Raw genomic sequence first — 13417 nt, forward strand, 5'->3', positions numbered from 1 at the left:
CACAATGTGCTGAAAGCTACGATCAGGGAGCCATCAAATACTCTGACATAAAACACAAAAGTTACCTTCCTTCGTTGACAAGTTCAATAAATGCTAGGCCTGCATTCTTCTGTATTGAGTTCTGCCACTCCTGTAAAGTAAAAGAAAGAAGCGGAAGCACTTAGTTTTATAAAAATAGGTGAAAAAACAACATACATAATCTTAGCAGAATTATCAGACTATAATTATTTGAGGAGAAAGCCATGGCATCAAGTCAAAGTAAGCTAAGAGATCCCTGAAAAAAACATGGACTATTACATATTTCTTTTGACTCCAGTTTATCTGCCTATTAACATCATGTGATGTCACAATCTAATTTCGAACGGGTCTCCTAATTTCTCTAGTTCACTGATGCACTAGTCTCTGCTTCAACGAATTTTGGTAATGTAGCGTATGTGTTAGTCACACTTCTTTCAGTTTCATTTTTAAGCCCTATCATTTCAAATACACTATGATTTTCCTTATTGTCCAAAGGATTACTTTACCTACATATTGGTTATATACTGGCAACACTGATGCCATCTTCTCGCAAAGATATAACACCACTCCCGCTCTTCTAAAATCAGTCCTATATTTTCATGTTATCAAGTATTAGATCATGGAGACCTGTTATCCTTCCAGATTTCTGTACATATTAACATTTTTCTAGGGGCACGGCTAAACCAGAGAATTTGTAGTGGCCCTGTAAACCATCTAATGTAGCCACTTTAAGCTGATTGGAGAGAGCTCTCCCATTGGCTTAGCTACTCCAGCCCCCACAATTGGCAGAAGCTATGTTGGCGGGAGAAGCTCTCCCACCAACATAGCGCAGCGCACATCAGTGCTTATGTCAGCATAACTTATGTCACTCAGGGGAGTGATTTATTGTCTCTCTCTCACACACGCACACACAGTGACATAAATTATGCCAACATAAGCTGTTGTGTAGACATAGCCTAAGTATGCAGCAGTGGCAGGAATGTTATATACTATATATTCACATTATGTTTAATGGGGCCCTAATGTGTAATAGCACACCTCCCAATATGCATTGTTTTCCCATGAAAGCGCCACACAGCCCAGTAACTCATTTGCTAATTCATGCTCCTATTCATGGAACTCATAAGAGTTCATCTCCCCTGCAATAACTTAAGCCCCTTTCTTGACAATGCCCTATAAAGGAACCATTCTTCAATGGCAGAGGGATGGCCGGATCTCGTGTGTCTTTTCCATATCTAACTTCCATGCGTTTTTGCAGTTTGGTCTGGTTAGAATTTTATGTCCACAATGTTCTTAAAAATCACACTCATCACTCACTTCAGCACTGTCATCATTGTCCTTTTAATCTCATCAGCACACACATGACAGACAGAAAATGTAAAAATGAAAAGGTTTCTTGAAAGCAATGGCATATTTCAAAGCACAGGACTTTTTTTCTGATCTCGAGACAGCAGGTGAAAAAGTCACATTCCTTCTCAGTTTCATTTATTAAAACAGCATGTATAATTTTAAATTCTCTCTCACAATCATTGTCACAAAGATTAGATCACACAACAAAATCAATAGCACAGTATTGTCTCTTTGTGCCTCCAATCCCAAGCAAGATAAAATTCAAGATTTTTTAAAATTCAAGCCATCAAAGAAAGGGAAGACATGGGAAATCTGAACTCTCATAGTTCTGATTCCTCAAGGTCTTAGGTGCTTTTACATATTGTATTAACATACTATAGTTTTGAAGAGCTCAGGGATAAAGCTATCTTTAGTGAAATGAGTGAGATTAGCATATATTATTTCTCATGAGATGCAATGAATTTTTACGACCATAGCTCAGTACCTTACATCCATTATCAAGCAATTTTAATTATAATCTTACCAATTAAGCCTCTACTTACTCACTGTATTTGAATTTTTTTTTTGCTCTACCTTGCTATGCACTAGCTTTCATTGTTATCACGTAAATCCTGCTGATGTTGCTCCTGGCCTACTTCCCCTAGCCCTCCCTACTATCTTATTACCCTCACCACATTGTTTTAAAATACTTTGTAAGCATCTTGAGATAAGCATCACTCCTCTTTATTAGGAAACACCTAGCACACTTTTGGGTGCTGTTAATATTATCAGCAAAAATCCCACAATAATGAATAAATACACAAAAGCTTTTTTCATCTTAAATCAAGCTGTAAATATTTAACATTGTATAACAAAGATAATGTAGTATATAGGGTTCTCCACAAACTTTACAGAAGCTCAGGAAAAGTAAATTAAAGAATTATTTTTCTGTTTATGACATTGTCCATCTGTTTCTTCACGCTAACAATGGCTTTCTTCTTGAACAGCACTGCAATGCTTTAAAACTTAATTGGTGAAGATGGAAGTTGCCAAAAGTGAAGAGAAAGTGCATTTATCATGATATCTTTCAGCATTTTTCTCCACATCAGAAACAATTATCAAAGGAGGCGTTAGTCTAAACAATTTCATAAACCACAGCTGAACACGCCCTAAAGCGAGCTTTAATAGTTGAAAGAGACGCTTAATGGTCATCGTCTTTCATGATCAATTCAATATTTCACCACAGCATATACACCCTCTACAACAATTATATTCACTATGCATCCTGCATTGTTATCGCAAGATCTTAGTTATTCATCTCCCAAAGGTACTGATGAAAAACATGTTAAAAGGCTCAAACTCAACCACTAATGCAACTAAATAACTACACAACACATTCAAGCACTTTGAAAAGGAAGGACTATAAGAACAGATCAACAAAGTCAATAATTTCATACTTGTTCTAAGCTCTACTTAATTGACTGTCATTTCCTGTGGCTATAAATGTTTACCCTCTAGCAGACATAAGCTACTTCTAATGCTCTTGGTCAGTGTACAATGTACAGTGAAGCAAAAAAGAACAGAAGCATTAAACACCATCATAAGCTCCAATGAAAATATTAATAAGCATTTGCAAGAGCCCTTGGGTCTGAAATTATATTTTATTCAAATGCTCTAATGAGGGAATTTCTGACCTTATAATTAATATTTCACCAGCCTTTTAAATGGGAGATGTAAGCACTTTGAAAAGTATACTAAAAGTGATCTAAATACACTGTGGTTTTTTTTAAATACTATCGCTTTTCTTGAAATGCTGTTTTATGACTTCTTTGAACAATATCAGTTTCATTAACAATATAGATTCTGGTACACCTCCCGCAGCAACATTACAGAAGGGGAACTATTTCTCTCACAATGTGAACAACATCATCAGCTGTTAGATAAAGCAGCAAGTTGTATTTACACTAAAAATGTTTTAAAATATATACCTAAAATTAATTCAAAACTAGCAGTGCAGAGTCAAGCAAGCTTGACAGCACAGCAGAAGCATATAAAGGCGTACTGCTCTTTGAATTATTTTGTTCTCACTAAAATACTGTTTAAGGGTCAAGACTGAGTTTATTCTCAACACTTTCTTCTTAGCATTAGTCTTCAAAACGAAGAACAAAGGTATAGGGTGAAATCCTGGCCCTATTTCATCCATAGTGTTTGGGAGGAAACAATGCACAAATTGATGAAAAAGTTCTTGTAACAACTTGATTAAAATAACCCTGGAAAGTGGGGGAGAGGGGGGGCACGGGGGAGAGAATCTTAGAAGCAGAAACAAAGAAAAAAAGAGGAAGAAAGTAGAAAACAGTATTTCAGTAACTTTAAAAATAACATTACTACAAGACACTTACACAATTGGAATTTAATTTAATGTCTATGACATTATAAAACCTCCCATTTTAATAAAAAAGGCGAATTCATAAATCAAAATTCAGAGTATTTAATAGCAAGACATACATAAATGAGTAACTCATGCAATATAACAAAAGGGGCTTGCAAATTTAAGAGTACCACTCTATACCTCTCAGTTGACATAAATGAACTTGCTAAATAAGTTCTCATACAGAACTAAATGGAGTAATGAATTTATAATTTCTTTGCCAATTTACTATTAGTCTCAAATTAAATATACTGCACTAACTAAAAGGTGGCTAACTTCATATTTTCATCTCATGATTTAATCAGGTACTTAGAATATGACCAATCTAATAATAAACACATATTGATAGTATCATACACTACACGCAGAAGCAGATTTATTGAAGCCACAAACATGTAACTAAGAATAAGTGACCCAATGACAATCAAAATTTTATATATATCACTGCAATTTTTGGTTCAGCTAGTGGGAAGGGCTCCAAAACACTTTCTTTCACACCCTCTTTTCTGGATCTGATTCTAGCCAACATATCATGCTCATGAATCCTATCCAGAGAAGAGCATAAGAAAGAAAATGTTTTGGTGCCCTTCCCACTAGTCATACCAAAAATTGCAGTGATGTTTACGTCAGAAGGCATGCTTGTCCTGAACACTATCATATAACACAAGAAGCACATATGGGTGGAGCCTAGTGTTAGCCTTGACCAAGTAACCTGTTAAAATACAAGTTGTCCTGCCAACACAAGGGTTTTTAAATGTGTTTGCTCATGCTTTCAAAAATTATCCTATTTAGATAAGGCCTATCCTAGCTTCTCTTCCAACCTCACCAATTCAAGTTACTGGTGGAAGTAATTGCCAGAATCCCCCTGTGTCACCATTTCTTTGTTCAAGAGTCCAGTGCTTCAAATAAAGGACCTCAGTTTGTGTAAGACATTGAAATTAACAACTTCACCCTGCATAGTACATCAGCTCCTGGCCAAAAACTTCCTGACCCTGTGGGTACCATATGCTGGCCTCTAGTCTATGGGTATGTGTACACTGCAATTAGCCACACCTGGCCTGTTCCAGCTGACTCAGGCTTGGGCTACAGGGCTGTCTAACTGAGATGTAAACATTCAACCTTGGGAGCCTGAGCTCTGAGACCCTCCCCCATCATGGGGTCCATTCCCTTTGCCAATCCCACCAAAGCGCCCATCTGGTGAACAAGAGAGGCCTTTAAACATCTGTACAAACCTTTTCTTTCAAAGGTACACCAGTAGCCATTTGATAGCATCAATACCATTGTAAAGGAAATGAATACTCTTTAACACTTAAATTTCCGTACTTTCAGTAAGCACAATAAAAGGATGTCTAGGAAAAAGGAGAATTCAGAAAAATGTTTCAGACTAGCAGTATCCAACGTTTTTGGCCTGATGGCTGAAATATTTTTTTAAATGGTCAATACTCAAAAGCAGATTCTCTGCTCCCCTTTGCCACTCAGGCAGTAAAACAATTAGAAGCCACCCATAAGCCCGTGGCATGGGGATATGTGTGGCATGGGGTGCCGTGTAGCAGACAGAGTTGGCACTGCTATGTCCTACACTGCCTTCTCTGCAGCTCATGATGTAGCGTGCATGCCAAGGGTGAGGTGGAAGTAGCTGCACTGTGGTGCCCTGAGGTTATCCCCAGCTGTTGTGTGGTCCCTAGAGAACCTTTGCTAGCCCTTAGGCTGCTGAAATCTAAACTAGGACTGAGGCAGAGAATCAGGGAAATACAACTAGTTGCTGGTTCTCAACTTCTCTTCTTTCACCTTTCTGAGGCTCCCAAGCAGTTGTGTAGAGAGGGGAGCCATTCTTTGCAAAGTGCTCCCCTAGGCTCAGATACAGCCAGCCACGCTCCATTCTGCTTTCCTTGGGGCTTCAGCAGACTGGCTACAACTACTCTCCTGCTCCCTCTTCCAAGTGTATTCTTGATATTGACTGAAAAGCGAGGCATGGCAGCAGTTCATCTGTGTAAATTTTCCCATATATAAGTGTGAAATTGAACCAAAACTTCATTCACTATACTGGAGAGTCAATAAGAAGTGTGATCATATATTTGTGTGTGTGTGTGTGTGTTTATACACACACACATATACATACATATATATATATATATACACACACACATATTTATATAAAATATACATATGTATGTATATGTGTGTGTGTATACACATATACACACACACACACACACACACACACACTTTTTTTTACTAGACATCTCTCTTTAATCTGGTAACTTCATCACTGATGAAGTCCAAGGAATCTCCTTTATGATAGTGATGAAACAGTTTAAAAATATTAAATATTACTTGAAACAGGGACAAAGAACATGTGTACGTAGCCAAAATTAAAATTAATGCCAAAATTTTTATCTTCACACTTTCAGGAAGCAGTTATTCCAAGTACATTTCAAATAAGAAGCCCAACATATAACAAGCTATAACACATACTATTAATTGTATCAAAATTCTGTATATCTAATTAAACAATATAATTACTAAGCAAACGTGTATATCTTCAGCCAGACATCCATAGATCGGTAGGTAGGTAGATATAGATAGATACTGATTTATTTTAAATTTGCAGAATGCTTTACCAATAGCTTGTGGATAATTCCTCCCCTCCCCCATCAGCTTTAAGTTATATGAATATCTCCACTGCTCCACATTCGTATTTTTAAAGCATTTTCCAGTGTGTTTGAAATTTAAATCCAGAAGTGAGAAAAAAAGGTGGCAAATCAGTAGATACTTCATCCTTTGCTGTATAGCTTATGGGAAGTTTTAAATCATTTATTTCAATAACGAAAAAAGTGAGAAGGATGACTTCAACCCTGACAAATGTGAATGAAGCACCAAGGAACAGGGTGAGAAAATGTGTTAACATATGGCTAAGATACATGTTATACACTAGACTAAAGGTCAGATCTGCACAAACAGCGTGCCCGTGGAGGGATACAGTAATCTTTAAGTGCCTGAAGTAAACTATCAAGAACTTTTCAACAGTGTTTGCACTTGGTGTCAGCACTCTCTCAGCACTACATCCTCTACAAGCTTTGGTAAACTTGGCAACAAAGAGCGTAGAGTGAAAAGGAGCTGACTATCTTAGCTGATTCTTCATAGCGTGTAAGGGAAACTATATAGTAAACTGAACAATTGTCAACCGACACAAACCTATGTACAGTCCAAGTACAGCAAACTGTTTTGACACGTGTAGCTGCAACTCCACCAAGGGTGAAATCCTGGCCTCAATGAAGTCATTGGGATTTGAGACCAGGATTTCATCCTGATTTAAGCCAAATAAAGCTGAAGAGGGAAACCCTATTTAGACTTTCCGCACTAAAAGTAAACGTATGTACTGGTGTAAGTAGATGTTAAGCACTATAAAAGAACTGCAAAGCTACAAAAGTATGTGATGTCTTTCAAAACAAAAGTACTGAAGAAATAAATCTTCAAATTCACTGACTTTGTGTAGATCATGCATAGATATATGATAGATATAGATAGATCATAGATATATGATAAGAAAAATGTCTAGTATTGACAAACTATCAAAAAAGGAATTTGACAGCATAGAACTAGATCTGAATTTTGACAATTACACAATACAAAGTACCTTGCAAGAAATATTTACTGCTGTTCCAAGCATGTAGAAAGTTGATGAATTGTTAAAAGAAATTTGGCCAAAAAATTTCAATAGTTTTTTTTAATTTAAAGATTTACTCATTATGATATTATTCCATACTAAACAATGGCCCCTTTATGTCAGCCTTAACTTCGCGTCAATCTAGCCGAGTCAAGTTCTCTCACTAATCAGTAAAGAGGATTTGATTTCAACAAGGGTGATAAAAGTTGCTCTAACCCTACCCAGCTACAAGCTCTCAACAGATGATCATCATTAAGCCTCTATCAAGGGTCCACGTAATGAAGCTCTACAAATGTGTCCTATTAGTACATAGTCCGTCTGTTTGGCAACTCCAGTCTTCAAGAGAAATGGCAGCTGTTGCCCTCCAAGGTCTGAAGTCAAGTCTTTAGGGAATCTGAAAGCCCAACTGGAAAAAGCAAGGCCTGTTCATTAGAGACTGCTCCAGGGGAAACTTGCAGGGCTGCCATTAGAACTATATAAAAGAGCTAATTATTTTTATAAAAGACTTTAAAACTATCAAATGCACTCAGATACAATAAAAAGTATTTATTGCTTGCATTCCATTAAAAATACCTTTTTTTTTTTTTAACAAAAAGCAAAGCAGCTAGTGACAGTGTACAACTAAAGCTTTTGTATTAAGCAATATTAATAAGGTGGCAGAAAAGGGAATATGTCACTGGGTACAAAATTATGTAAAACATATAGATGAAATCAGAATTTTTAAAATATTTGGATTTGGTATGAAATTCACTTGATTCCATTAAGTACATTTGAAATAATAACATCCAAAGACGTACGTACGTACGTACGTGTGTGTGTGTGTTTGCGTGCGTGTGCGCATACTTCCCTGAAAAATGCAAGAACTGGAAAAAAAATTAAGGTACTGAGAACTGACTTGACTAACATTCTTCTCAATTCTGCTGATTTTTTAAACCAATAGCAATATGAGTAGTTGGAAATGTCAAGGATGTGTCCAAAAATATATCAACACATCAGTTTTAAAAACTGTATTTGGCCCAATGAGTATCACATTAACACTGAGCAAAGGACACAGAAAAGAGGAGGAAAAAAAATGTTAAAACTATAATGAAACACTTGTGGAAGAGTTGGAACACAGTTTATCTTAAGAAAGCAGCTATCCTTGTCCCATCTCATTTTCTGTGCATTTTTGACAAGTAGATATATTTTATTTACATTAGAAAGTTATTTTTTAACATTTTAAATCATGCTATGGAATCAATGTTTCGTGTACTGAAATATTTTGCCAGCTGTATACCCTGATAACACTGTATGTATTGAATTCTAAAAAGGTAAAAACAGATCACTACTACAGAATATTTATTACATAGTAACAAATCTTTTAAAAGTGTTATATGAAATTCATTAGTGTTCCTTAATCAATTCCTGGATCAACATGCACATTAGCTTCTGACAGCCTAATTCAAAAAAGCAATTACAACCCCAGTCCTTATGTAAAAAGACGACAGAAAGCAACTATGTTAAACCAGTTAAAGAGAATGAAAATGTAAAGAAAACAGATTAAGAATGATTTATATCAATGCCTAGTGCTGAAGTTAATTACAACTAACCCAATAAAATAGTGCCTTTATTATTGTACAGCAAGTAATAGCCTTAGACACAGAAAACAGAACTCTTTCTGCTGACTTTTGCATGCTCAATTCCACAGCACACTACATTAAGAATTAAACAAGTAGTAAATAAGCCATACAGAAACAGCAGTTTTTAACTAAAAGCAGAAGACTCCCCTGCTGTTTAACCATTTGGGGTATTCCATTGTGAACAGTGCTTCCTACAAACTGGCATTATGTTATGTGGTAAATGCCTAAGATTACCTTATAATGAGAATTTAATTTCAATACCTAAAATTAGAGTTCAACTCATAAGCTTTTATAGATTCTGAAAACAAACTTCATGCATTTAAAAGTGTGTTAACCTGCTTACTGAAGTACTAGATTATTCAGTGAAATACTAAGTACAATTTCATCCTGCAAAACAATACACATCAGTTATACTATAAGAATTTTAAAGAGTAACAGGTAATTGACTTTTTCCTTGCTCTGCACAAATTTGACCTGACAGACACTTACTACGTTAAATATTTACACACACACACAGTGGTGACATTAATTTCATACCTCCATAAGATCTTACAATAGGTTGAGCCAGTGTAATCTGTGGTGGTGCACAATATTTCTAAGAAGAGATCGTGGAATAGGAAATGAATTAACTTTTACCACCAGAATGTTCGTATAAAATTACCAAAAAAGGCAACCATGTAATACAAGGCTACTGCTCATTCAGCAGGGTCTGGTGACAATCACTATAGCTCCAGGTCTGTGTCACCAGAACTCTGATAAAATCCTCTATATTACAGCAATTTTAAAATCTGATTTTAAAAGTTGAAATATTTATACAAAAGGCGTTTGTAGTTTAACTTATATACATTACTCTAAATCATTACTTGAGAAGTGTCATTACATCCATAAAAATAAGACCACATTGAGAAGTGACAGACTAGTATTTAGCACAGAACAATCCCTCTGCTGTCCAGAGCCAGCAACAGACTATAGATTTGAATAAAACTGAATCCATGGATCACTGGTTTTAGATCCATTGCCTGTGAGGGAAGAGGCAGTGAGCAAGCTACCTGGTCTTTCTCTCTAGTTAGCTGTTGCCATGACTCCTCAGGCAATGTCATCAGGGGGTCAGGATTGAGTTCAACTAGCAGCAAAGCTTCCCTACTGCAGAGTTTCCTCCCCAGGTTCTTTCTTCACTGGCTATTGTTAATGCTGAGAGAGGAGGCAGGAGCATGAGAAGAAGAATAGCTAGGATATTAACTAAACCTTGTTGTAATCCTCAATATCAGTGCAGGACTCCAGGTGTCAAACAGTTCTACGCTAGATAAAGGTGCAACGTAATTAAAGGAAAAAATTAGGGCAGGAAAAGTAGTTAGGAAAACCAATGAGGAAAAAGGACAGATTGAGTGAACATCCCAGGAAAGAAAAAAGAAAAGGTTCTATAGAAAGAAGTTGTGGGTGAAACATAGTAAATGTACAATTTTTAATTTTTTAGAAATGGAAGCAAATCCAGGGCTGGCTAAATTATGTTAAAACAATTTCTGCTTGTTGATCTCAGTGTTCATTTGCTGGGCAGCCAATTTTAATTTTTGAGATTTTGTAACATTAGTCCAGTCTTCCTTGCAAATGGCAGATTATTAATTACAAGGCTTGGAAAACCATAACACACTTATAGCTGTACAGTTGCATTGGTGGTGACAGACTGATATCACCCAGAACAACTTCCAGAGACAACAGAGCAGCAGCAATTGTCCTGCCCAATGTTAAATAAGGTTTAACTAAGTAAGGCAGAATTCAAGACAGTAACTGGTGAATAGCTTAAAAATCATAAAAGTTCTTCCTTATTACCCCTTCCCTACCCCTCAAATTTTTGTCTTGATATAAATCCTTATCAACAAATTCATAAAAAAAACATGCACAAGACTCGCTGGAACACATTCATATCTGTCACCAGGTATCAGTACTACCCATACATTTGAATGAATAGCTCTTTAGGACTTACCGGTATGCAACCCTTCCCTGGATCACTACCCTCACTGTCTCCAGCCCTCCCTCTTTCTTTTGTCTTTCAATCTACAGAACTGCAATAAAGGAATTTAAACAACACAACCAAACAAGAAAAAGTTGTACAATTAACATGAGATTTGCCACCATCACACTGTGGATTCTGCCTGTGTGTTCTATTCCTTTCCCCTATCCTTTGTCTGTCTTATCTATTTATACTAAGCTCTTCCATGCAACAACTGTCTCTTATTCCATGTTTGTATGTTTCCTAGCACAACAGAGCCCCATTCTCGGTTAGCTTCTACACACTGCCACAGTAAACATGATAAATAATCATGCTGGGCTGCACTAGCAAGCAAGTCTCTCCTAGACTTATCTGGTACAGAGTTTAAGAAAACAAACATGTCCCTTACATACGAGGAGAAAAATATAAGCAATTCCCTACATAAAAACAAAGGGCCCTGGAGGAAGTAAAACTGATTTCCCCCTCCCTAATTTTGTATCATTTTTATGAACAGTGGGGATCCAATATGTGACACAGATGCACCCCAGTTTCCTACTTGTGGCAGCACCATTTGTGAAATATAAGATTATACTGCTTTCTTGAAGGATCTCAAAGCATTTTATGAAGATTAATTAACCTCACACACATTCCTTGGGTGGGTTAGATGGTATCCCGATTTCACAGATATGAAAACTGAGGTACAGAGGGTTTGAGTGGCATGACCAAGAGTTAAACAGCAAGTCTGGTTTAACCACTAGACCAGTGCTTTTTCTAGCATAACATTCAGGTTGGAGACCATTTTCCATCCAATCTTGAATTTTTTTTTTAACAACTGTATTGAAAACATCAAGAATTAATGTGGTCAGATAACATGCAAGAAAAATTGCTCTTTTAATCAGTGTAAAACCAGAGACAAGTGTTTCCATACTCTGGACTTTTCATAATCTTGGATTTGTCCCTTCACTACCCTCTCTCTTTCTCCATAGTCTCAAATTTAACAGACTAGCTGTAAAACAGCAGGGTGTCAAATTAAAGCACACTTTATTTTCAGAGGTCTCCACACTTATAGGCTGACTTCCTCTCAGGAAGAGTTCCATTTCACTGCATAGCCCAATCAGCAGGGAGCTCACAGAATTAAGTGCCAGTTGATATTACTTTGTTTTACATTTACCACCCATGAGAATATTGTTCAAAGTTCTAGTTAGAAAGCCAGCATGATATCATCCTTCTGACTAGACTGCCAAGCCACAGGGTGTGCTCTCACTGCACAAAATTCACCTTAAATGGTGGTGTTTTTTTAAGTCCTAGTGTGCTGGTGAAGCAACGGGATGCCTTTTACTTCAGAGAAGTCTTGCTTCTATAGCTAAATTATGATCCCCTAGTTCTGAACATCTGCAGCAATGTACTTTCATTTCAAATTAAGCTGTTTTTCCCCAAGCTTCTCATTTATATAAGAGTCTACTTTCCTCCTTAAACATATAAAAATATATTGATTCATGAATCATATGTACAGAGCAGCACAATTTTACATTTTATGGGCTATAATTTCAAGTTGAATAGACATTTTAAGGTAAGTCAAAACCTAAACAAGCTTTTGGATTTCTGACTCTATTCATGTGATTTTCAATTAATAATACTTTTCTTCTCTCTTAAATGAACCTACCATACCTAGAAAGCCTAAAACTGAAATAAGTAAACTGTATTTAATAAGGATCATAACTAAATAAAAACTCAAATCATACTCACTATGTTCACTCAAAAATGTACTGTAGGGAACAAGTGTGCTTTGGTAAGGTGACCTCATAAAAGTCTCATCCATCTCTAATTTGTATGACAAATTATTTCAAGCAGGGGATATTTTTTTTGGTACTGTATTTGAGACATTCTAGATATATAATCCATATTTCAAAAGCACTATTCAATCCTTAAAGCATACAGTCTCTTTTGCAGAAACAAAGCTTCAAATATAAAAACTCATTCCAAAACAAAAGTGGAGCACTGGCATTACTGTGCATGCTGGTTAAAATTGCATTTGCCACAGCTACATGTGTATCTCCATTTTATCCATTTTTGATACAGTTTAACTACATAATCATGTATGACCTGAAAAATAAAATACAATTATATCTAAAAATGTATCTCCTTGTAATATGGTTGGTTTTTTTTTTAATAAAACTGTGCCGTTAATTACTTTTCAGCCAGCAGCAGTTTTCCTAATGTACAATTCATGTAAGCAGACCACAAAATTAACTAAGGTGACCTGTGTGCGCCAGCAAGTTTTCCTCATTACCATCACAGTTATTCTGTCCCACGCTGCAAAGAATGGTTTAGTAAATACATTTCATATATACAACACTAATAGATATGTC

General features: G+C 36.3%; 1 protein-coding gene across 3 annotated transcripts in view; it reads right to left on the bottom strand.

The window, feature by feature from the left end:
- Positions 1-13417, bottom strand: part of LRBA (LPS responsive beige-like anchor protein) — a 559255-nt gene that overhangs the window by 375623 nt on the left and 170215 nt on the right. For all 3 annotated transcript variants that reach the window (XM_073341330.1, XM_073341331.1, XM_073341329.1), the window contains exon 35: positions 66-130. In XM_073341330.1, the coding sequence (XP_073197431.1) occupies positions 66-130 (65 nt within the window). The remainder of the gene's footprint in view (positions 1-65; positions 131-13417) is intronic.

This window comes from Lepidochelys kempii, chromosome 4 (assembly GCF_965140265.1).
Source record: "Lepidochelys kempii isolate rLepKem1 chromosome 4, rLepKem1.hap2, whole genome shotgun sequence".
Taxonomy (NCBI): Eukaryota; Metazoa; Chordata; order Testudines; family Cheloniidae; genus Lepidochelys; species Lepidochelys kempii.